The sequence below is a fragment of the Chlamydotis macqueenii genome, chromosome Z (assembly GCF_036417535.1).
Source record: "Chlamydotis macqueenii isolate bChlMac1 chromosome Z, bChlMac1.mat, whole genome shotgun sequence".
Lineage (NCBI taxonomy): Eukaryota > Metazoa > Chordata > Aves > Otidiformes > Otididae > Chlamydotis > Chlamydotis macqueenii.
In genome coordinates, this window is record NC_141593.1 from 13,299,052 (window position 1) to 13,323,310 (window position 24,259).

General features: G+C 38.9%; 1 protein-coding gene across 1 annotated transcript; it reads right to left on the reverse strand.

The window, feature by feature from the left end:
* Positions 1 to 1,688: 1,688 nt before the first annotated feature.
* C9 (complement C9) lies at positions 1,689 to 22,880 on the reverse strand. The gene is made up of 12 exons (XM_086770671.1): positions 22,795 to 22,880; positions 18,143 to 18,260; positions 17,319 to 17,466; positions 15,805 to 15,952; positions 14,160 to 14,298; positions 11,636 to 11,845; positions 8,992 to 9,232; positions 7,477 to 7,605; positions 5,201 to 5,379; positions 4,768 to 4,996; positions 3,744 to 3,923; positions 1,689 to 1,854 (listed from the first exon to the last, which is right to left on the reverse strand). The coding sequence occupies exons 1-11, from the start codon at positions 22,878 to 22,880 to the stop codon at positions 3,763 to 3,765; spliced, it is 1,788 nt and encodes a 595-aa protein (XP_086626797.1). The 3' UTR covers positions 1,689 to 1,854; positions 3,744 to 3,762.
* Positions 22,881 to 24,259: the final 1,379 nt, after the last annotated feature.

Sequence of the window (24,259 nt, forward strand, 5' to 3'; positions counted from 1 at the left end):
AGATCAGTAAGGCTTCATATGATACATAAGCAATTTATGAAAGACACTTAATGATAGGACAGGGAGGATTCTGAGATTGGGAAAAAAGTCTGTGTGTCAGATGAAGAATGCTAACTGTACCAGAAAAATACTTGTTCAGCATGTCTGGTCACACTGAGAGTTAAATCTCAGACTATAGTAGGTTTTCCTAGGTCTATCCTATTTTTATTTATTTTTTTTTTAACCAGAAATGTTTGCATGTGCAGCTCTTGAGGAATTGCTCTGTCTGCTAGGGATTTCCTGATACCTAGTAGCTCTGTTTTTGATGAAGATTTCTGCTGTCAGAAATCACTACAGTGACACAGTAACATCTCATCTTCTACCAAAAGCAGCTTTATTCCAGGTGCACAGTGCAGCAAAGTATGTAAGCGTTAGGTTTGAGGCTTTCTGAAATGTCCCAGAAAGACTGCAGAGATTTTAGGTACATGTGTGCTCTATCCATTCAGAAAATCCTGTGTTTGCGCTTGTGAACATTAATTAGTGGAAGCCTATTAATTAGTGGAAATCTATTTCCTGTTCTGTGGTGTGAAGAGAACTGTTCATGGTGTCAGGAAGCAGTGAAAGGCCTTTTTCGGTCTGCCTTTGTAGCATGGGGTGTGATTCACTTTGGTCATCAGTACACTTTCACTTTTTGAATGCTCTCCTACTGCAGGGGCCTGGGAAATGGTTCCCTCTCCTGCTTTCTTTCGTGATGTTTGGTCTTTGGAACCAGAAGTCTTCAGGGTCACTTGTGGCAGGCATGAGGCAAGTAAAGAAGGTTCCAGGGGACTTTTCCAGACCTGGGCTGCAAGTAGGCAAGGAACTGATGTCATTGATCTGGTGGCCTTTACCATTCTTGTGTTTCCAAACCACTCAGTCCTCATATACCTTTGTTCTTAACTTTTAAAAATAAATATATTTTCTTGTATTTTGCTTCCATGTAGATCTTCTGGTCTCTAGTAGAACAGCTAAGTTAAATTAATACCTTTTCCTCAAGAGGGAAACTGATTTCTTTTTGTTTTCTCAAAGTATTTCATGAAAGTTTTTTGAGTATTATCGTTCCTCCCCACCCCAAACAAATTTTCCAGTAATTGTCCAGTAGGTTCAAAAGTCACTGAGGAAGACTGACAGGCAGGTGCAATAACAGTACAATTGCCTCAGCCTTGTTTCCTTTGGAAGTTTTGCTAAATATACAGATGGTAATATAACAGCTCTTCCATTCCTTTGAAATGTGCCTCTGATTTCACATAAAAATCTCTAACACATTGACATAGACAAGACATAGTGTCAGACTATTCAGCAAATGTTTGGAGGAGCAAGAGTAATAACTCTAGTAATGCTCTATGTGTGGATAAACATACTGGTGATTCAGAGCGTGAATTAGATGTAAGGTGGGGTTGGAAATAAATCCACATGGGCATTTTGCTGAAGAGAATGACTATCCCAGGGTCTTTACTAACAATATACCATAAATCATCTGATGTGATATACATTGTTCTGATACTCATGCTGGATTTGAATTCTTGAAAATCCATTTGAAAACATACCACAAAGACTTATGAAAAAAACATTGACAAGGGGACACCCCTATGCCATTGACTAATAAAGACAGATAATTCATGTTCTAATGATGGCCACAGACAAATAAAAGATGGATCACACCCACTGCATCAGCTCATCTCTGTTAAGATGTTTATTGATGTATTACTTTGTTTTGATTAGTGATCATTTAAGCTACAGGTCCTTTTAAATCATGGCATTCCATTGCTCTTGGGTAGCGAGCTGGCCAGCAGAAACTGTTATTTGTAGAATTGGCTTGGAATCCATAATTGTTTTCTAAAAAGAAAAAATAGTAAAGAAGTGACAGAAGATAGTAGCTACAACATATATATTGGTCAAAATTTAAGTGAAATAGTACTCTTATGGCTCACCAAGAACATGATTTCAGTGTGACTCAGATATGACTGAAGATGAATAATGAAGAATGAATCAAAACACATACTGTGATTTTTGTAAGACTTAAGTATCTGACTTCTGCTGGAAGAGTGAGTACTCAACACATCTGATGTATTAGGAGCCAAAGTTAGGCTCCTAGGCAATTTTTTTTTAAAAGAGCTTTTACTATGTCATACCAGAGGAAACATATCTGAATATGTTTGTATCATGAATAATCATCATGGTATTTGCTATCATAGCTCAATAGAAACATGTAACTGATATAGTGCAGAAATAAAATTAAACTGCCTCTGAGATTTTTTAAAAATAAGTGATTTCTCTGCATGAAGTAAAGCATAACTTGATACCCTGATTTTAACAAAAGGGCAATAGCACTGACCTAGGTAATATCCAGGAGCAGGGAAACACATAGAAATACTTCCATGGAATACTTTCCCATCTTGCCAAAATTGATGCTTCAAAGACTTCCTGAGCGAGCATGATTATCTACATGTTTGAGAACCTTCCATTAGTTTGTGTTTAAGTTTTTAAAATGCATATTTACTTTTGGTATGTTCACTGTGTGAACGACCACTTTTCAGTTTTTTTTGAATCTGCCACTTACTAGTTTTATTTAATTTCCCATCTTATCTATTTATTTCCTGCTTATACCTGTCTTCCTCATACTACTCTCAATTTTCCAGCTCGGTATCGTATTATTCTCTCAGTTTCTCTCTTCTGTCTCTGGAATAACTTTATAGAATATGTAGCTTTGATAGCCTGCAGATGCCACGCTGTAGGAAGTAGCTTGTAATTCTCTGATGTAGAGCTAGGTGCCTTGTAAGTGCTGTTATGTCTTGCTGGCCATGCTTTCTTCAGAAGTAGAATGTTAGATGTAGCTGAAGTTGTTAACTTGCTTCACAAGTAGAATGTTAGATGTAGCTGAAGTATACTGAAACTGTAAGGGCAGGCATAGAAGAAATCTTCTGACACACATTTTTGGTGCAGGTAAAGGTCATGTTGTGAGACTTACCATCAGGGTGTTTCAGTGGGGAAACATTCAAAATTATTTCCCTATCTTGCCACCTCTTTTCTTCTTGTGGCCTCCCAGAAGAGAAGGAAATTACGGTAACATGTTAAGCATAAAACACAAACACTTCCTCCTGGGCCTGAAAACTCTTACTGTCACATCCAAATGGCATGCAAGCTTCTTGTTCTCAGCATGTGAAGAAAGTTGAGACCACCTTGCCATTTTGTGGACCAGAGCATCTGCCCTCAAAATGTTGCTAATTTTTTTTTGTTTGCTTTGCAAACAAAACCATATCGCTAAGTACTTTCTTAAACTATTTTTTCCAAACTAAAACTTTCAAAACTGCTATAGCAGTAGCTTTGTTGTATTTAAGCGTTCTACTTATCAAGTAATAAAATTCAGATTCGCAAACTATCTTTATATTTTGTTTCTGGAAAATATATCTCTTTCCCTAGCACTTTTTTTTTTTTTTTTTGAGAGTGTGACTGGAAATGAAATCTGGATTCTTATCCAGAACTCCATTTTAGTCTTAGAGTTCTGTGATTTGCCATTACTTGTCAAGCCATTCAAATACAAATCTAAACATTCACAAATTCAAGCTACAAGATGCCTGTTTTTAAAAGTTATATCAAGTCATAGATTTAAATGAAACATGTAAGCAGACTTAGCCATCACTTCAACTGTGTCACCGAAATGCCCCAAATATTGGTTGACCATTTACTCTAAGAATAATGCATTAGTACTTAGAGAGGCTGCTTACCTGTTTTTGAGCAGTATAACTATTTTGCTTCTCCACAGAACCGTTTTTCAATACTTTCTCCCTGGCATGGTCTGCCACCAGGTTCTGGTGTAGGATTGTTACACTGGCGACTTCGAGTGCTTTCTCCATTGATGCAGGTGGACCAGGCACTCCAGCAGCTCCAGCCTCCATCAGTGACAACTGGTATTAAGATACCATACTAGGATTAGTCCGGCATCTCTCTGTCTTCTGTGCAGTGACAGAAGAATTAATTAGAGCTTTTTACTTGGCACTTTTGAGGATGGACAAGATAGAACATGATTCAATTTTTACGTTCTTAGTTATGGTGACTCTGCAGGTCATTGCAACCTCCAGTATACATTCCATCACACTGATTTGTCTTTTGAAAATGCCCTTCTCAGTGGCACTGCTTTGAGCCTAGAGATTTCATCATTTTTGTCATCCTAGGAAGCTGCCTGAATATCAAGTTGTAAGGCCCATTTTGGGCACCTGTGCTTTAAAAACTTGTCTACAGGGAATAAATTTACTGCACAATAAATTTTTTAGATAGTTAGTTGTGGAACTGCGTTAATCTCCCTTTTCCCCTTTGTGGACCAATGTAATATTAAGCTAGCACGGTAATTGTGAAATGTGATCACGTGCTAGCAAACACAGTGCTTTTGCAGGAAACTGAAGACAAAATAGCTTATGATTTGGTGAGATTGCTTTTACCTGAAATCAGCTTACCATTACTGCACCATTCTTCAATAGTGCTACCTTTTACTTAAATGAACTTGGACTATCATTCCAAGACACAGCAATGTATGTCAGACAATGAACTATAGTTCAGAGTTCAGTTTCTTTATTGAAAGAACCCAGTAACTTACACTAACTTCCACACCATATACTCATGAATTTTGACAGCAGTAGGTATAAGGGAGTATTATGACATTCTTCTGTCCATTTGAAGGTTCATTTTGTCAAGATATTTTTCCTGACATCTAACAAATATGCTCATTTTAGTCTGTCTGGAGTATTTACTAACCTTGAACTAATGTAGATTTGGGAATCTGACAAGCAGTTCCCTTAAAGTAGTTTGAGCACATGCATGTACAGGCTCCATCTACCAGGACAAGGGTGCCTCCGTTTTTACAGGGTTCACATTTGCACACACTGTATTCAGTAATGTAGTCTTCAATTGCTCTTTCCAAATTTTGTTTCTTTAAATATGCATTTCTCATCTTAACTGGAACAAGTGTATATATTGGAGAAGGCTGTAGAAGAAAAAAGCATGCATAACAGACTTTTCCAAAGTTTTGAATTCTTTTGATATACCCATCACTAGAGTAAGGACCTGAAGAAACTGTCAAGATTAAGAAAATACCTGAAAGTTCATTATAAACTTGGAGTCTCACCTTCATCTTAGAACAAAGCCTTTCAAACCGTAAGACCCCCAGCTTTGAGTAAGTTGTACTTACCCGTTGCTGTATCACTACTGGTGCATCAACCAAAGACTTAGCCCACTGTATGTAATCCTCTACATCAACCATTTTGGATCCCCGCAGTAACATTTCTTTTATTTTAACTGAAAAGTCAATCTTCCCTCCATCAACTAAGGAAATGACATCATCAATGACAGCATCATCTTTAAGTTCTGCTGCAGAAAGAACATATGAAGAAGAAAACTTAATGCCCATCCATCTTGAAAAACAGTTGTCATTTTAGTGCAACCAGTCCATGTCTATAAGATTACCAAGGAGAGAAGAACCCCTCACTCACTGGTTGTGGTGGAACTCAATCTTTCTTTGCTCATACCTCTTATTTGGGAGGAAATCCTCTATTTTGCAATTAAATTAGAAAGCCTTATATCTCAAAGGAAAAGAAGGGGTAGGACAAAATGAGAGACATTGTGAAAATCATAGTCATTTGACAACAAGCCAAAGATTGTATCAGTAATGCTACTGTATCACCTGAACTGAACAAGAAAAGGACAGGAATTGGAACAGTAGGAGCTTGTGCTTCGGAACTAGAACACAAAAACAGAGCACTGAAAATAATCGCTTCTTCTGTGCTCAGTAGTAAATCTCCTTGCCTTTTACAATTGTTGGGTCTTGTGATAAAAGACTAATCTTCAGACACAAAAAGGACCAGAGAGGAACAATGACAGTCAGGGAAATGCAAGAGAAAGGGAACCCCTGCCTTGACTCCTTCCAGGCCTGTCCCAGAAGAGCCATTAGTCCCACAGGATGGGGCTGAGCATGAATCAACAGCAAGATGAGTTGATGGAAAGGCTCTCTGAATGCAAACAAGGGCATTTTGAAGGGCATTTTGGGATGAAACAAACTTAAATACTTAGAGTATATTTAGTGGAGTGCTGTTGAAGAGCTAAGGGGGGGTCAAAGTGGCTTTGGGAGGAACAAGCATCGGAAAATAGAGGGATAAAGGCAAAAAAGGGAACTGATTGCATATAGAACGGTGGCACAGAGCTTGTGCACTGTGTACTGTCCTTAATCTTTGCCATCTGTCCTGGCTTACCATTAAATTCTATTTCTAGCTATTTTCCTGGGTGAGGAGACTCTATTCTGCGTGCATGCGTGTGTATGGAGATCTGTGTGCCAGCAACTAGAGTTGGACAATGGCTGATAGAGACCTGGTGTTTGTGGTGCCAATAACTGGAGCGAGTGAGGATACATGGGAGTGCGTGATCACCAGCAAGTATCAAGCCAGACTGGCAGGTGAACAGGGTGGGAATGGCTTGGGAACCAAGTATCAAACTGGCTATTAGTTTGTTCTAGATATGTATGTGTCCCTAGAGGGAGACGACTGGAGGAGTTGGTAGTTTGTCCTAGATATGTATGTGTCTCTAGAGTGAGACAACTGGAGGAGCTGGCTACTGTAGAGACCAGGGCTTCTAGGCCAAATACTGGAGACACTCCAAGATCATGGGCTTGACTGAGACCTGTTTACATGTGATTGTGTGTCTGTGTGAGGCAACTGGAGATAAGAGGAACCAAGTGCCAATTGCTGGATGGACTGAGCACCTGAGGCTAGTTCCTGGAGGCATCCACAAGTGTGTGTCATTGTGTTGGTGTGGATCAGGTGGTCTGTACCAGCAATGGGAGTGGAGCTGTGGGCCTTGGGCTGTTGTATGGGCCTTGGAGAATGCCAGTAACAGGGGAAGACTAAGGATTGAGTTGCTGGTTCAAATGAATGTCCAAGGTCAGCTGCTGGAGGGGAGTGCATTGGCCATACCTATATATTGAGGAAGGGCTGAAGTACCTGAGGGTTGTGCTTCCTGGGGAGAACATCTGCTCCGGAGGACCCTACTTGAGCAGGGGAGTTGGAGAAGATGGCCTCCAGAGGACCCTGCCAACCTCAGCCATTCTGTGATTCAGTGATATTTCCCACTAAGAGACTTTCACCCTGATCAGATGGAGGGGAGAAGAGGATGAAGCCATTGGTGCTGTTTGTTTTTGCCTGAGTGCTGTGCTTCTGTCTGTGTTGATTTGTATGGCCTGCAATATGTGTATATACCTATGTGTAATATAAATGTGTTTGTATATGTGCCTGCTGGGAACACATGATCAGCCTGGCTTGACCTGGGAGCATGGAAGTACAGCAGCCTCACTTCTACTAGTCTACTAGATTTGTCCTTTCCCTAACAGCAATAATGATAGTGATTATGAAAGAGGAAGCAATTGGTATAACCTTTCCTTAAGCAAAAGATAGAATGCAAAAATAAGGATAGACTTACAGTGCTGGCTTACATGAATCTTTTTACATTTACCATGATCAATATTAACATTGGCTTCTAAGTCTGTATATGCAATATTGGCATCTAATTGATAGCCAAGGCATCTTTTCACATCTTCTACAGTGATACCTGGAAGTGAAAATAATAAGGTGATTAGAGGGACTGAATGACCACAAATAATGTGATAACATTATTTCTGGAGAATAAATTTCTAGGCTATTGGAAATGTTTACAGCCACCTTCTTCCCATTTATCTTCTGCTTTCTCCTCTTCCATGAAATGAATGTAAGGGTGATTGTATTTGAAGCGCCTGCACAGAGGCAGGTGAGATCTACAGTGATTAGGAAAATACTGAAACCCTTCAACACCTGATTTCTATTTTCCTTGATCTAGCTGAAAGCAGATGTCCCTCTAGGGACCACTCTTTCCATATATTTTATTGGATTTTTTTCTTTCTTATCTGCTTATCATTTGTTTCTTCTATGTGCTAAATTATTCAGTCCTCACAGTCTCTCTCTCCTGACCTCAAACGTGTTTCTTCACTTCTTTTCCTCATAAAGTTAGTTAATGAAACTAATCTCTTACAAGTACTCTATTCCCTTAAGTTACAATCTTCTTATATCCTCTACTGCCTCCAACACCTCCTTTCTATTTATTAAATTCAAACGTATCAGCTGGAACTTCACTTTTGTGTTCAGAAAGAGTTTTGCATACTATTGGTACTTAAAAAAAACCCAACAAAATAGCACCACAATCTCTAGATGCTGAGCAAAGTAATACTGGTATAGTGACATCTTTGCCCCATGTCGCTTTTTATAGTCTGAACATCTGACAGCAATAGTGTTGGTGCTGCATGCAGCAGGTACTTACTTTCTGATGTCCAAAATCAGCATGAGAATTACTTTCTCTAACTTCATTCCAGAATGATCACTTTAATCCATCACAAAACCACATATATCTGAATTGCACATGAGGGAGGATTAAATTACTCCTTTCCTATCTTAACCAGGGCAAGGAAAATTCCAATGTGAATGTTAAAGTCTATTAAAACAGTTTCAACACACTCAAGTGCACCAAGTGATTTCTGGGAAGTTCTTAAATGTATTCCTTATTTTTTGCCACCACCATACTCTTAGAGTGATTGTACCACAAGAAAGTATCAACTAGCAAATTGAATTTAAGGTTTAGGGAGATTTTCTAGGCATTGGGGACCTCTTGTGAATCGTGTCACAGCAGTTGGTATTGCTAATATTTTGAAGAGGTTTAAGACATTCTTCCTCAATTAGAGACTTAAAACACAGATCTCAAATAATTCTGGAAGTTAGAAAGACTGACTCTTGTCTGTACTGAACTCATGTGATTCTGTAATGTCACTGGTGTGCCACAAGCAGTACACACTGAACTGTGCTGTTCTCAGGAGCGCTCCATGTACACAAATGTATCCTCATACATCTCTGCATGACTGGAGAGTTGGTGATAATCTGCATACCATAGCAAGGCCAACAGAATGCATACCTTTTTGAGACATAGCGTAATTATCCAGCACGTACACAAGTTCATATTTTCCTCCTACAGTTCCAGAGACAGCATAGTGAGTTCCATAATTTTCTAGGAATTTGAAATATTCCCCCTTGTCATATTCAGCAGGCAGAAAGTTCAGATCATCAAGGAAACTGTCTGTGAGACGTACATCACGACTCCGCATTTGGAATCTTCCTAGCTGAATCTTTCCTCTTACATGCAGAAAGGTTTGATTCTGAATGCAGGAAGAAGAAAGCAGATGAGAGTGCCATTCTGGTATGCAGTACAGCAGGAAAAACTGTTCTTTTTTACTTATAAAGAAACAGCAGCACTTTTAAATGTGGTATTCAGTATAGTGTTTTGGAACAGGGACAAAGTTGTTTAATTCAAATTAAAATTTCTCCAATTTAAACTGAGGAAACAGCAAGAGATTTAGATCACTTCAATTCTTCCATTTTTGCAGAAATCTCCCCTTGCTAATTTCAGGAAGACCTTTGTGATCTATTTGACAACAAGGTCTTATTTTTAAGTATACTATCTACTGCTTTCAGTAGACATCATAACATCATAACATCAAAAAGTAATTCCATATGGCTCGCCAGGTAACAGAAGCTGCCCACTGAGGTCAGCTGGAGTTTTGTCTTTGTTTACAGTCAGAGCAGAACTAAGTTCTTTCTTTTTGGATCACTTCTCTGTTATTTTCAGACTGTTGGAAGGAAGGGCACAGCTCGAAATAAAAACAGAAAAACTCAAAATAACATCATAAAATGAAAATTAATCAGGAAAAAAATCCCTTTGAGGCATCTGACCTATACATACATTCTGATGCTAGGTTTAGTGACTGGTATTTTCATAAATTACACTGCAGATGGTTTTATATCATAATCTAAACTAGGACCTAGCTGCTGCCTGTAACACATGACATCTTGTGAAATAGTTGCACTTAAGACTCTAAGCAAACACATGCCTTCCAAACCCCATTATTATCTGCAGTACTTATGTGACTCCCTTAACAGTAATGCCTAACAGGAGGTACGTAAAAGGGATGTAGCAACTGACCATCACATTAGTTGGCACCATTTAAAGGATCTTAAACTGCTGACTCAGATGCTGCTTAGGACTGGCAGAAATCTTCAGGCGTCTAAATCTCTGTGAGAAAATTTTTGTAGATGCAAATATTCCTGCTATCCAGCATGTACAAAATCTTTTAAGCTCCTGGTGTTCCCAGCTGCTTCTGGCTTTAAGTTGTAGGTGAGCCCTGGAGGGTTCTCGACAGGGTCTGCCACTCCACTAACCTGCAGCAAGGTCAGTTTACAGTGATAGACTGCTGCTGGTGACAGATCACAGCTCATTTTCTAAACTGGTCTCTGAGCAAGAATTTGAGGCCAAAACTCCTATCACAAACTACTAGACGATGAGCAGTCTGTAACATACCCTGAGTTACAAAAGCTGAGTGTCTATGGAGATTAATGTTCTGATATTTAAATTATTTGTTTTGGTCCCGAGAAAACTCATACCAATATAAAGTTAGTGCTCTGTGTCAGCTTCTCTTTATAGGACAGACTTTCCTCTTCAGCATTATTTTGATTAATCAGCTATAAAAGTTATCGTAGTTTTCCCATATATCCATTGTTCTCCAGAGCTTTGGAGGGGCCCTAGACAACAAGGTTGACAAGAAACTTGAGAGATTGAATTAGTTGAGACAGATCCTTGCATGTGGTGCATTACAGCACTATGGAGTTGCTGTACCTTATACATGACGGCATGTTGCAAACACAGACTTTGGTGTATGTGGTGGGAGAAGGTATATGACCTGGTTGCTTAATTCCACTAGCATCCAGCAACTGGATTAGGCCATAGTGACTAGTATCACTTTTTGTGGTCTCTCTCCCTCTTTGACCTCACTAGATGCTAAGGCTACTTCTTTACTAGTAAACAAAATGAGCCTTTCCTCTGTCTCAAAGGGCAAGTAGACTGGTATGGCCTGTGTGCAACACCAAAGTAGGCATGCTTTCTCCAGTCAGAGTACTGGGAACGTTCCCTTCAAACATGCTGCAAAGGACCACAGGATGGGCATTGCTTATGAAAGCACAAGAGCTGGCCTGGACCAAAATCATGGCAGTGTGCTATGGGTTGTCATGTTGGAGTGCTAATGCCCATGCCTCTTATCCCAGGCTAGTTTATTAGTACAGACATACCGGAATGTCCGAGATCTGACCTTTTGGTTATTATTCTGCATGTCTGTTTCGCATTTACCTAGTGTAGGCCTACTCAGTGGCAACTTTTATACCAGGACTTGACCTGACTGGCCCACACTGCACTAGATCAGAACTGATTTCTAATAAAGATGAAATCAGAGATCTTTGGCCCTTTGTAACATCAAGACCCTGTTGAAAATGGCGGTGGTTGCTAGTCAAGGGTAAACAGCAGGAATATGAAGCTACACTTGATTACCCTTTGGCTATGTCTGAAATCTTAACCCTAGTATTGCCAGTATTTAATTTTTGTGAACAAATGGCAGAAAAGCAGCAGGCAACTGGAATACTTAGGAAGATTAATTTTACATTGTTCTAACACTGTGTACATTTTACTGTTTGTAAAATAGTTAATTTAAACCCTTTAGCTTGATTACACTTACCCTTTCTGTGGTGCTGTTCAGGATAGAATTTAAACTTGAATTCTTGTTATAGTAATACTTTGCTCCTGCATTTATCTTACTTCCTTCAGTAGGTGTGTATTTCACAGACAGACCAATATTAAAGTGTTTCTGTTTTTCTATGTAAACCTCTTGGAACATTTTCACACGGTCATGGTAGTACACAGATGTGAAGGTTTTGTCTGCTTTTGTCTTAGAAACGATAATGAAAAGGTTGTATGAGAAAACAAAACAGGCAGTGATAGAAGAATCTATGTAGCACTTTAAAGTGGTATGCTTTACATAGCTTAGTAATACATTTTCTTACAGCCCTGTTTTATTTTAAAGGAAAAAAAATAGAAATACCACCCCATTCCCAAACCACCTCATCTGGATCAGCTCAGTGGTTCAAAACTAAACAGAAAAGTGCAGTGACAATATTTCAGTGAGTGTTAAGTCTCAGCATGTAACACTGTCGAAATCATTTATGTGTGTCAACAGTTCCTTTACATAGGAGGAGTAGTAGTCTTCTGCTCATTTCTGTCACACAGACAAGATTTGCTAATAGGTCTCGACATCTGAAATGAATCAGAATTATGATTTTGCTTTCTTTTCTTATAGCAGACAATGGCTAATTCAGAATACCTATTTCAGAGTTGTTTATTTTTGTATACTGTAGCAGAACATGGAATTTTAGTAACTAAAAATAGTTATGCATCAAAATCAAATATGAGCAACGAGCTCTGGGTCAGATTCACTAATTTGGGGCAAGATCTGGTTTAAAGTGTCATTATTCTATCAGGTTCCTACTTACAGTAATATGCAAAGAATTTGGTAAGCAAAATACTGCTTTGATTGTCCCTAAACTGGGGAGACATGGATTTGATGGATGGACCACTTGGTGGATAAGAAATTCACTAGATAGCCACACTCAACAGAGTTGTGGTCAACAGCTTGATGTCTAAGTGGAGACTGGTTACGAGTGGCATTCTTCAGGGGTTGGTATTAGGATTGGCCCTATCTAACATCTTTGTCGACAACATGGACAGTGGAATTGAATGCACCCTCAGCAAGTTTGCTGATGACACCAAGCTGTGTAGTGCAGTTGACATGTTGGAGGGAAGGGATGCTATCCAGAGGGACCTTGACAGGCTGGAGAGGTGGGCTCGTGCAAACCTCATGAAGTTCAACCAGGCCAAGTGCAAGGTCCTGCACCTGGGTCATGGCAATCCCAGGCACAAACACAGGCTGGTCAGAGAACTGACTAAGAGCAACCCTGAGGAGAAGGACTTGGGAGTGCTGGTGAACAAGAAGCTCAACATGAGCCGACAATGTGTGCTTGCAGCCAGAAAGCCAACTGCATCCTGGGCTGTATCAGAAGAAGTGTGGCCAGCAGGTTGAGGGAGGTTGTTCTCCCCCTTTAGTCCACTCTCATGAGACCTCATCTGGAGTACTGTGTCCAGCATTAGAGCCTCCAACATAAGAAGGACATGGACCAGTTGGAGAGAATCCAGAGGAGGGCCGTGAAGATGATCAGAGGGTTGGAGCACCTTTCCTATGAAGACAGGCTAAGACAGTTGAGGGTGTCCAGCCTGGAGAAGAGAAGGCTCTGGGGAGACCTTGTTGTACGCTTTCAGTACTTAAAGGTGACTTGTAAGAAAGGCGAGGAGAAACTCTTTAGCAGGGCCTGTTGCAATAGGATAAAGGGTAACTGTTTTAAAATAGAAGGAGGTAGATTCAGACGGAATATAAGGAAAAAAATTTTTACAATGAGGGTGGTGGAACACTGGCAGAGGTTGCCCAGAGAGGTGGTGCATGTCCCATCCCTGGAAACATTCAAGGCCAGGCTGGATGGGGCTCTGAGTAACCTGATCTTGTTGGAGATGTCCCTGGTCCTTGCAGGGGGCCTGGACTAGATGACCTTTAAAGGTCCCTCCCAAACCAAAGTATTCTGTGATTCTGTGATTTCTGAAACGCATCTGACATTGATGTTTCTAAGATCATCAGCACTTTGGTGTTCACACCACACTAGGAGTCATAGTCTGAATCTCAAAAGCCTATTAGATTTTTTTTTTTCAGTGGAATAGAGAAAGTTATCACTGATTAGAAAACACAAGGAGGACCAAAGTATCATAATATTATTCCTGCCTTTTTATCTGTGTCTTTTCTGCGTCCTTGAAAAAGTAGCTTGATTGCTGCTCTACCCTGTAAAATTTAGGCATCACATTACGTTCTGTGCATCTCCTGTTCAACTCATCCACTCATATTGTGAACACTCCAGAAAGATATTTTCATTTACTAGGCACAGGTGCAGCAATGAACACATGGGAATTTATCTTGCGCAACTGAGCTTAACTGCTACAGCAAATGAGAACATAACCTGTTTCCCTGTGGACTTTATCAAAAGCTTGATGCTAAAAAGCTGCTGCTGCCTGACTCAAGAGATATGCTGAGTCTTCCAAGAGGATGTCAGGATCCATCATTCAGTTAAACACATCCTAGTTTGTACAGAAGGACTTAGACTTACATCGTAGGTGAGAACACCCACGTTCCATGGCTTGCGGTAGTATGTCCTTGTGTTTCCATCACGCACTCTTTCACAAAGACCATTAAAAAACTCATTGTCAAATGGGCTTGCCATTGGCTGCATCCCTAAAACATTGATTCTACAAAAGAAATACGGGAGAGGTTATGCTTCAGAAAAGGAGGTGTCAGCATCTGTAGCCTGTAGACAATGGTATTATGACTGGAAAAGTCAGATTCTGTAAGAGATGAAACTGGATCTTGCTTCATCCACAGCAGCTTGCCTCCTCTCTTGTGGCCCTCTCATCTCTGTAATGGAGATAACAGTACATCTTTTCGTAAAGCACTGTAAGGGCCATGTGTGAGAAATAAACAAACAAACAAACAAAAAAGATAGGTATTAAACATCAAGCACAGTGAAAACCTTAGAAATAAAAGGAGGTAAAACATTTCTTCTTGACCAAGATATTTGTGAAGAAGCATTCCTTACAGGTTTAAAATGGACGTCTTAACAGCTACTTTTAAACTGTTTTTTTTTCCTTAAGTTATGTTAGTTTGTTTGCTGGTAGGAAATTTGGTATGAAATGTTTACAACTTCCATCAAATCTGTAGAAGGTGTATACAGCTACTCCTAGCGTTGCCTTTTCTCACAGAGTGTGACCTGGTAGGGGCAGGACTTGGAGTAGAGGAGAGGAAATCTGAACCACCAGAAATCCAGAGAAGCAGGCATATTGGCTGTATAGCTCTATCCATCACGTACTGATGTAGAAGAGATGAAAATGAAAAATTTTACTAATGCATTGTAATGTAAATAATAAAGAAGCTACTTTTGACAATGCCAAAGTACCTGGCTTACTTTTCTATGCCACAAGAGCAGCATTTTTAGTCTTGTGCAGTAATACTGTTACCAAAATTAAATGCAAAGGCTGCAGCCTTTTCATTTGAACACAGGGTGGTGCTGTAGTATGCTTAATTTTTCTTTTTTTTTTTCCGATTGGATGGCTGCCTTCTAACTCCATTTGTAGATAAACAGTATGTCATACTTCCTTTTTGTTTGAAACGAAAGAAATCCATCAGGGTCTGAGAACAGAAGAATTACTTTTCGACTTAGATTAATAGGAACACTCCTGTAAAGAGTGAAGATCTAGGAAGTGGGGAACGCAATACTGGGAAAAAACTGCAGGCAGAGTAGTGTTGTAGTAAGGCATCCCATTGTATAAATAATCAAGATACATTTTCTCCCTTTTAGGCATGCATATTAGTAAAGTATTTGGGAATGACTGATTCATTATGAAATATCACTTGAAACATGTCTATATAAGCTTTACATTTAAATAACAATTATTTTAAGTATCTTCTTTAACTTCTGTGTATGGTTCTGTGCATTAACGTAATGATTGTTTTACACTGTCTATTTAAATATTTTATCCTCCCTAAGTATACAAAATAAAACAGTAGTTCTTCCAAAAGCTACACAGCATTTCTGAATACAAATGCAAACACAGTTCAGATTCCACTTTTGGGAATGTCAGTGTGCCCCAGTGCTTTCAGCTGGCTTTGAAAACAGTTCTAGATTCTTCACAAGAGTCTAATCTACTACTCTACTTCTACTAGTGTACTAGTCTACTACTCTTTCCTTCATTACATACCCTTGCCCTGAGGTCCTGCCGACTTCAGACACAGCAATATCATGGTAACGGCATGGTGATTGTGGGTCGGATTCACAGTTATCTTCATCAGAAAAGTCTCCACAGTCATTATCTACATTACACACAAGTCGTCGCTTTATACATCGACCTAATCAAAGAATAAATAGAAAATGAATTAATTTTTTTTTTCCAAGATGGACTTTAAACGACACCTGCAGCTACTCTTTATTGAAATATTGCTCTTTGTATTTTTCTATTATTGTCATAATGAATTTGAGTTCTACACTCTGCCTCCTTCAAATGAAAAAAACCCCCACGAGTTTGCTAGGATGGCTAAGAAAAGTAAGCGACAGGAGAAATGCTGCCATTTGCAGAAAATTGTTACTTTGATTGTTTTTATATTTATCTTTGATTATTAGTGGGTTTTTAAAAAACATGTGTTAAGAGAATACAGGAAAATATTAATTCAATATCCACAAAGAATTATTTCTAAGTTGTTTAAATTGCTGCTATTTGGACTATATTATTTGGACACAGTAGTGTCCAAAACTATAGTGATTTTCGTTCTAAAGCAACAGTGAAGTAGTAATTCTCCTGAGGCTGTGTATCACAGGTTTTACAAGGACTGATTTTTTTTTTTTCTACAGGATTTAAAGACTTGGGGTAAATTTAGCTCTAACATAATAAAACAACATTTGTTAATATCAACTGCCTCACCTTTAAGTGCCACACAATGGCTGTGAACTAGTAGCTTCTAATTTTTCTTTCTCTACTTGCACTTCACAGTACAGTTGAGATAAAGACAGCACTGACAATGTCTTAGGACTCAAAATTCACTTACCCTCTTTCCTTTTTTTTTGTTTTGACTAGTTTTACTAACATTAACTTTTCCTATTTTATTTTGATTTATGATGATTCTTGAACATTACATTCATTCATATGCCGTACATGTATCACTTCACAAATTTACCTTTTACTTTGGATCTGGAGGCATTCTGGTCTCCAGCTAGCATCTATCATACTACTGCGGTCAGTAAACCCCTCTATCTGTTTTATTCAAATTCCTTTAGTCCTAATTTTTTTTCCAGTGATTTTTTCATAATACATAGTGATTCAGTAGCAGATGGTGTAGTTATGCTAGAGGAAACGACACTCATAGTATGGTCAGCTTTTAACCATTGACTAGAAATTACAGGACAAGAATTAAAACTAGACACAAATTATAATGGGAGATGAGAAGAATGTAGCCCTTCTCAAGCACTGTTCATGCTGTGCTTTTGGTGTTGTGTCTTTGCAACCCACCTGTCTACACACCGAAGACTCTCTTTAAACCCTAGCAACAGGGCACTGCTTTGGGAAGTCATCCCCAACTACAAGAGCACTGAAGAATTTCTCTCTTTCTGTATATGTATTTTGTTTTCAATGGAAACTGATTTAACTTCTTCACAGAACTAAGTAAAACACAGTTTCCTGAGTTATTGCATAACTCTCCAGGGCATGAAAACAAAACATACCGGAATTGCATTGGAAGTCAGTACCACAATCTGTTTCTGGTTCTTCAGGACAGAGTTGGCTGGTTTTACAGCTTTGTGTATCTCCTAAGGTCTCCAGGCATGGTGTTCCACCAAACTGTCCAAATCTTTCAACATGTCTAGAGCGAAACTTGAAGGACAAATAACATTATTAATATTGCTTAGAGAGAAAAGAAAACTACCAGGTCTGAAGAATTTCTAGCTGAACTTAGAACTTTTCAAAATGAAACCTCTTTGATGACATTTTCAGTTGAAAATCCATAGGCACAGCTTATGGTTTAAAAAAGGTGTACAGGAACACCGAATTAACAATAATTTCTTAGAAAGTATGTAGAGATGCTTATTCTTCACTATTGAGTTTATTCACTACTTTTATTATTTTCGATCCAGGGAGGAAATGCATCATACGTATTTTGTATGCTTTCAAGTTTTTCATTTTTTCGAAGTCTCATAAGAAGAACTCCCCTAAGAAACTAAAAATCTACTTTAGACAAGGAACTACTTTTTATTTTAAAGGGGAAAATATATTGAAAAGTGATGTTCTTAATAGAAACATCTCCATAGCCAAAATAGATAATTTATATTAACAAACCACTTTGAATGAGAACACTTGACCAGTTTTGTATATCTGGATTTAGTCTTCTTTTACTCATATGCCTTCAAATCTGAAGTGATTATAGGTTTCATCGAATCATGGACAAACAATATTAAGAGATACAATCTGATATTTTCCCATCACCAAAAGGCAGACAGGTAACATCCTTTTGGTTGTGGCTTTGGAACAAAGACTTCCAACTAAAGCTTACCCTTTGATGGGTGCATGGATCACAGGGCCCCCAGGCACTCCAGCTGCTCAGCTTACAATCTATTGGAGATGGAGCATTCAGTTCTCTTGTTCCCCTGTGGAAAGCTTTTTCTGAAGAGCTGTCAAACAAAACATTCCAGTGTAGTCCTGGGCAGTGCACTAAAATCACATGCGACTTTGTATTTAAACCATAGACCAATATTTTGGAAGCATCTTCAAGCTATTTTCTGCTTCAGTTTCATAGCAGTACTTGGTACTAAGATGTATAAACAGCTGCCTAAAATTAAATTCTTTCATGGTTTAAAACCTTATATTTGCAGGTAACAATGCTGGAAAGCAGATGAATGGAGGAGAATTGAAGTCTAACTTGCCTGGTTTGCCCTCTGTGATTTGTTTACATTCGGCCTTACATGCTGAGTATTCCTCCACTGCAAAGCAATTCTCTCTTTGCACCTCTCCAGGTTAATGCTGTTGTCTCTGCTCTGCAATGGGACCTTCTTTGCTGAGCCCAGCTGGCTGGCAGATCTGCAGCTCACACAGTGTGATGTATGGGCTCTCACTGCAGACAGGGCCTTGTCCTCTACTCTTTGACCTCCTTCCCTCGTACAAATATGTCAGGAGTCCAAACAAATGTAACCTGATTCCACAAGATTGAGAAATCTGCAGTTTGGACAAGGAAGATAGACCAGTTGGTCCAGCTTTCTGGGGCCATTTACTGTATGTTCAGTTTACATACAGAGTAAGTTGTTATTGAGACATTAAATCAACCTATGTCTCTTTTCAGCTATTTAATCTTAAACAGCTCAGGGATCACAGGGTTGTTGTGCAACCTTTTATACACTCAGCTGACCCCAGCTGGCTGTGATGCCTCAGACTTTCCCGTCACACACGCCCCAGCAGTAAACACGCACCACACTTGCTGCTGGAAGTATCTGTATCATGCACTCCCATTGTCTTGCCTGCTGCTCCTAAACAACGCTCTTCCTACAAATCTCCTGAGCTCAAGCTAGGGCCTGCAGTAAATGGATCCTTGTCTGAGAATGTTTCTTCTAAGAGGTGGCACTCTGAAAAAGACGAAACAGCAAAAAGCACAAATATGCCCAGTTTATATGGACAGCAGAAAATGTCTCTCTACACAATAGGGACCTCCCAGACTCTTTGCTGGGGAAGTGTGAAGCTTTACTATGTGCCTGGCACCAATAACTGGGGTACCTGATAGAGAATGCAGATCCAACCTTGTGAAAAGTCCATTTTGCACAGAATTCCCTTTCACTAATTCTCTGGTGGACTCTGAGTACCTAAATCAATAACTTACTGAAAGTGCTGCGAACTTGGAAGATGGCATTGAATACCTGCCTTGTTCTTACTTGTCTCCCTAAGCATCCTTTAATGATCACTATCAAGAATGGAGTAATGCATCAGCTGTCTCTTTGCTCTGACCTAGAAAGACTGCGATTAGATTAACCACAGTACTTTTAATCTGAGCCTTTTCTTCTACTTTCATATTCCCACTTAGGGGCCAGCTTTCTCTCTCCGGTGCTGTTGAGGTTTAAAGATCCCAAAACACTCTGCAAACTGTGTACATTTCAAATATTGACTAAGCATGCATACTTACATACATCAGAATAATACTTCAGCCTGGGAACAGATGCAGATTTTTGAAATTATGATTCCATCTGAAGCTGCACTGCAGTCACACTTACCCTGTGTTATATTAAGGTTTATAATTCAAAAATAAGAAAGAAAAAGAAAGATGTCTATCACATCCCCTAGAAACTTCTACAGAAAAGGGTAAGTCCTAGAAAGTAGTTCTATAGAAGATGGAGACACCATGCAGGAGTTGCTTCAGGTAAATATTAAGAAAAAATACTTTATCATGAGAACAATTAAACATTGGGATAGGCTACCCAGGGAAATGGTATAATGTCCCTCACTGGAAATACCTAAGGCTGCTTGACAGGACCCCTGGATTACCTAATCTAAGGCCCTGCTTTGAACATTACGTTGTACAAGATCTCCAGAGGTCCCTTCCAACCTAAACTTTTCAACATATTCCACAGTTCTATGAAATTCTAGAAAGTTGTAACATATTTGAAGTTTGATGTAGCCCTCCAGCCTCTTCAAAAACAATTCCTTCACCTGTAGTTAGCTCATCTTACAAATACTTCAGCAATACTACAATTTACCTTAACTTCATAATAAGCAGGCAATGCTTTGAAATGTTGCTGTACAGTATTCTATTAAATATTTTTCTACCACTCAGCATAACAGTAACATTAACAGAGGGAAGAGATGAAAATCTACTTGTCAGGCAAATGGACAAGAATCAGCTTGCTCCTTCCTGTATCTGCAAAGATGGCTGCATACGACCTTTCCATCTCCTTACTGATGCAGGACTGTAAATCTCTGACTAGCAACATCTATTCTGGCATCTTGGGTGGAAGACTGACAGGTTGTCCTTCAAGACAGTAGGAGTGGGAATGCTTAGACCCTAGACTTTAAAAATGTATTGAAGCACCTAATAGGATTTCCAAAGGCAGATAGATATCTTATTCCTAGCAATTATCACATATTTAGGTATTGTAGAAGTTTACATTGAAATGCACTTCTGAACTTTATTACCTTAAAAATGCAGGCAAAATCTCTTGAAGGCAGTAAGAACAAACCATCAAGAGCAGTGTCTAGGAGGAGAGCCTAGAGGAGTGATTAGACTCAAGCTAGTACAGATTCTAAAGAGTCTCCCAAAGGTTCCTGTAAGTCATTATTTTGAGTCTAAAATAAAAATCCCAGGCAGGAAAGGCTGAATTGAACTTTGCAATGCAAATGGAAGTCTTGCCATCAACTGTCTGCAAACCACAGCTGATGGCAGTCTTTGAGCTGACTTTCAGGAGGCACAAGTTTTAATGTAATCCCAACTGAGCAACTTCTGCAAGAATATTGAGTGATATACACGCACCCATAGGCCCTCTCTAGGTTAGCAGACAAGGTTCACATGATTTGCTGCAGATCCAGCCTTAAGGTGTTTGATTTACTTGAGGATAGAGAAGGGAAAAAAAAAAAAAAAAACCTCAGAAAAAAACTCATTGCAAATGAGTCTCATGAACTCTGAAACACAAACAATGAATCCACTATCTGAATTGACCTGGAAATTCGAAGGGACACATAAGAAAGAGCATTTTATTCAACAACATTGTTTAGAAAAAACAAAGTATTAGGAAAATTGTCAGGCTTGTTACCTCCACATTAAAAGAAAGGGTTACTGAAAAACTATGCTGAAACAGGAGATATTGAGTCACATAATTTAAATATGAGAGGAGGTAAAAGCAGTTCAGCTACTGAAAAATATCACTGAAGATGACAATTGGGAGCAAGAACCTCAGAAACAAGCATGGAAATCAAAATACCTTCTCTGCTATATATTACTGGGGAGGCTTGATGGACAGAAGAGTGCTCTTTGGAAAGTAAAAGCCATTTCACAATCAGTACACAAAATTGCTCACACCTTGACTTGGATTGCACAATACACTCTGTACACTCTCAGGTCACGCAGCTTTGGTGATTTGTTGATCCATACTTTGAAACACAGAGCTGTTCTGTTCATCAGTTCTAAAACTTATTACTGAAGAAAAAGTCTTGGTTTGACAGTTAGCACTGATCAAGAGAGAAAGTATGGCTCTCTTGAATGTGTAGACATGATAGGGCTTAATTTTGCCAACTGTTAGGTATGTTGTGAAGTCAAGCTGCTGGCTCACATTGCCTGCTGTAGTAATCGCATCTTCTGCTTGGACTATTTCTAACTGAATATATCAAATGTGTTTTGTAATTGGATCTGAATGCCAAAATAATAATCACCATCAAAATATAACAAGAGAGGGAAGCAGCAGTCCTTATAGTTTTGAAGGCTACTCTTCAAATTGTGTTCAGGTATTTCAAGTGATAATACAAGCAGCCACCCTCAGGCCTAGACACATGTGCAAGAGGCAATACTTGGTTGTTGAGATAGTATTCACATGTCATCACAAAATACTTCAACATACTGCAATTTGAGTCTGAAAGCAGATGGATCCCAATTTATTCTTAATGTACATATATCTATTATGAGATTCACATTCTTTCACCACTTAGTACTGACCATTCTCATAAATGACATATAGACTAGGCAGCTCTGTTTCTGGTAGTGTAGCTCTTCAGTTGTTTTCACACAATATTTTTTGTAGGGACTAAGCCTTTAGTTCTCCTTCTAGTGATACTTACAGTGAACACACAAAGGCTATATTTCCGAAGAATTAGATAGAGGCAGTCTAGGAATAGGAATGGAAGTACTGTCAGCATGGAATTGTGCATCTTCAGAAAGAAACAGATTGAGATTAGGTTATATTTTTACACGCAGCATGCAGTAGAAAACAGTTGCCTGAGATTGACCTCCCTGCAAGAAAATGTCTTCAACAGCTATCAGTCACCTTTATTGTGCCACATACATCCACAATAAATAATCCATTTCTATTAGACTCCTTGAAATACAGCAAGTAGTAGTTTTCTTTTTCATTGGATATGTGCGCAAGCTACCATTAGAAATGTCTACATTGGAGGTTTATGCTCTGTATCAGAGAATCAAAGCAGTATAGATGTTTGCAGAAGACCAAGGACACTTACCTTCTGCTTTCCCTCAAAAGTAAGGCAGCCACCTCTAAACTGAATAGTATGGGTATAAGCTGCACGATAACATACATGCTTCTCATTTTGTAACTGAATAGACAAAAATGGCCGTGACTGAATTTGTAATTTCTTTATTTGTTCCTTTTGTTATTTATTACCAAGAGAACAAACAAAAAGCAATGCTTACTGAAAAATGCTATTTACTGGCCAAAACTGACTTACGGGAAGTGCTCTAAAGTCCACTTTTCAGAAAATTCCACTTTTTTTTTTTTCCTGTGTGGAGACTAGGAAATAGTGTAAAATAGTTTCAAGATTAAAAACAAACCATTTTTGTTTACTAGTACCTTTGAAATATAGGAAAGGCACTTTCTACTTAATTAACAAACAGTTAACTGCCTAGTAAAAAGCTGTCACAGCAGTGACTCACATAAGGAAGAAATAATTTCTAAAGCAGAGGTGTTTACAAGAGCAAGTTCAGCGTCCAACATCTTTGGAATCCTCATTGGAGTATTGGAGGAATAAAGTCCCAAGATTCCTTTTCCTTCCTCCCCCAGTCAATATGAAAGAACAACACTTTTTTTTTGTGGTTCTGAAGGAACCTAAAACTCTGGCTTTCACTCTATCACCAAAACCCATCACCCACCAAACCACCCTTTAGAAGAGCTTTCCTATTCTGTATTTTGCTGAAATCCAGACTTAAGGCATCATGTGTTGGACACAGTCACAAGACAGAAGTAACTTATGTATAAGTTGTTGTTTAGCAGTTAAGTATCTGGATGCAAGCTTAAAATAATAATCTAGTATAAAGGATATTCCAAATTACAACAGGTAAAGAAAAAAGTTTTTTTTTTCCTGTTCCTCCCTTTTCCTCCCTTTTTGTGGCAGGGAGAGGGTAGGTTGTGGAAGAGGGCAGGCAATTTCTTCCCCTATTCAGTCCTTAATTTGGATAATTTCATTTAGCAGAACTTAAGTCTGATGCAGCCTCAGTCCAGCTTGATTAATCCAGTTGCATTAAACTCATTTGTAAAGCAAGAATGGAAGACAAAGACACTGGTGAAACTGTATTGTTTCATCATACCTTCTTCAGCTGATGCTATATATACACCACTACAGTTCATGGCTCTGTAAGACAGACTAAATCAGAGTAAACATCTATTTAAACTAGCTAGCAGACTAACAAGCATCTTTGGCCAGCTTGTAAGTAGTCCTGCTAACTAGCTCTTAGTGATCTTCTTAACAGCTATTTCAGAACTCCAGCATAGTAGGACTGTTAATTTCAACTAGACCAGCAAATGGTCATTTGGATGCTTAACTCAAACACTGGTAAACATCCTCCTTCACTCAAGCACCAAGAAAGTAAGTTATTTTTTTACATTCTAATGTGTCTTTGAGTACTAAGTTACATGCTGCCATGCAGCCAAAAAACCTGAAATCCCCATTCCTCCTCCAGTGATTCTCTGTG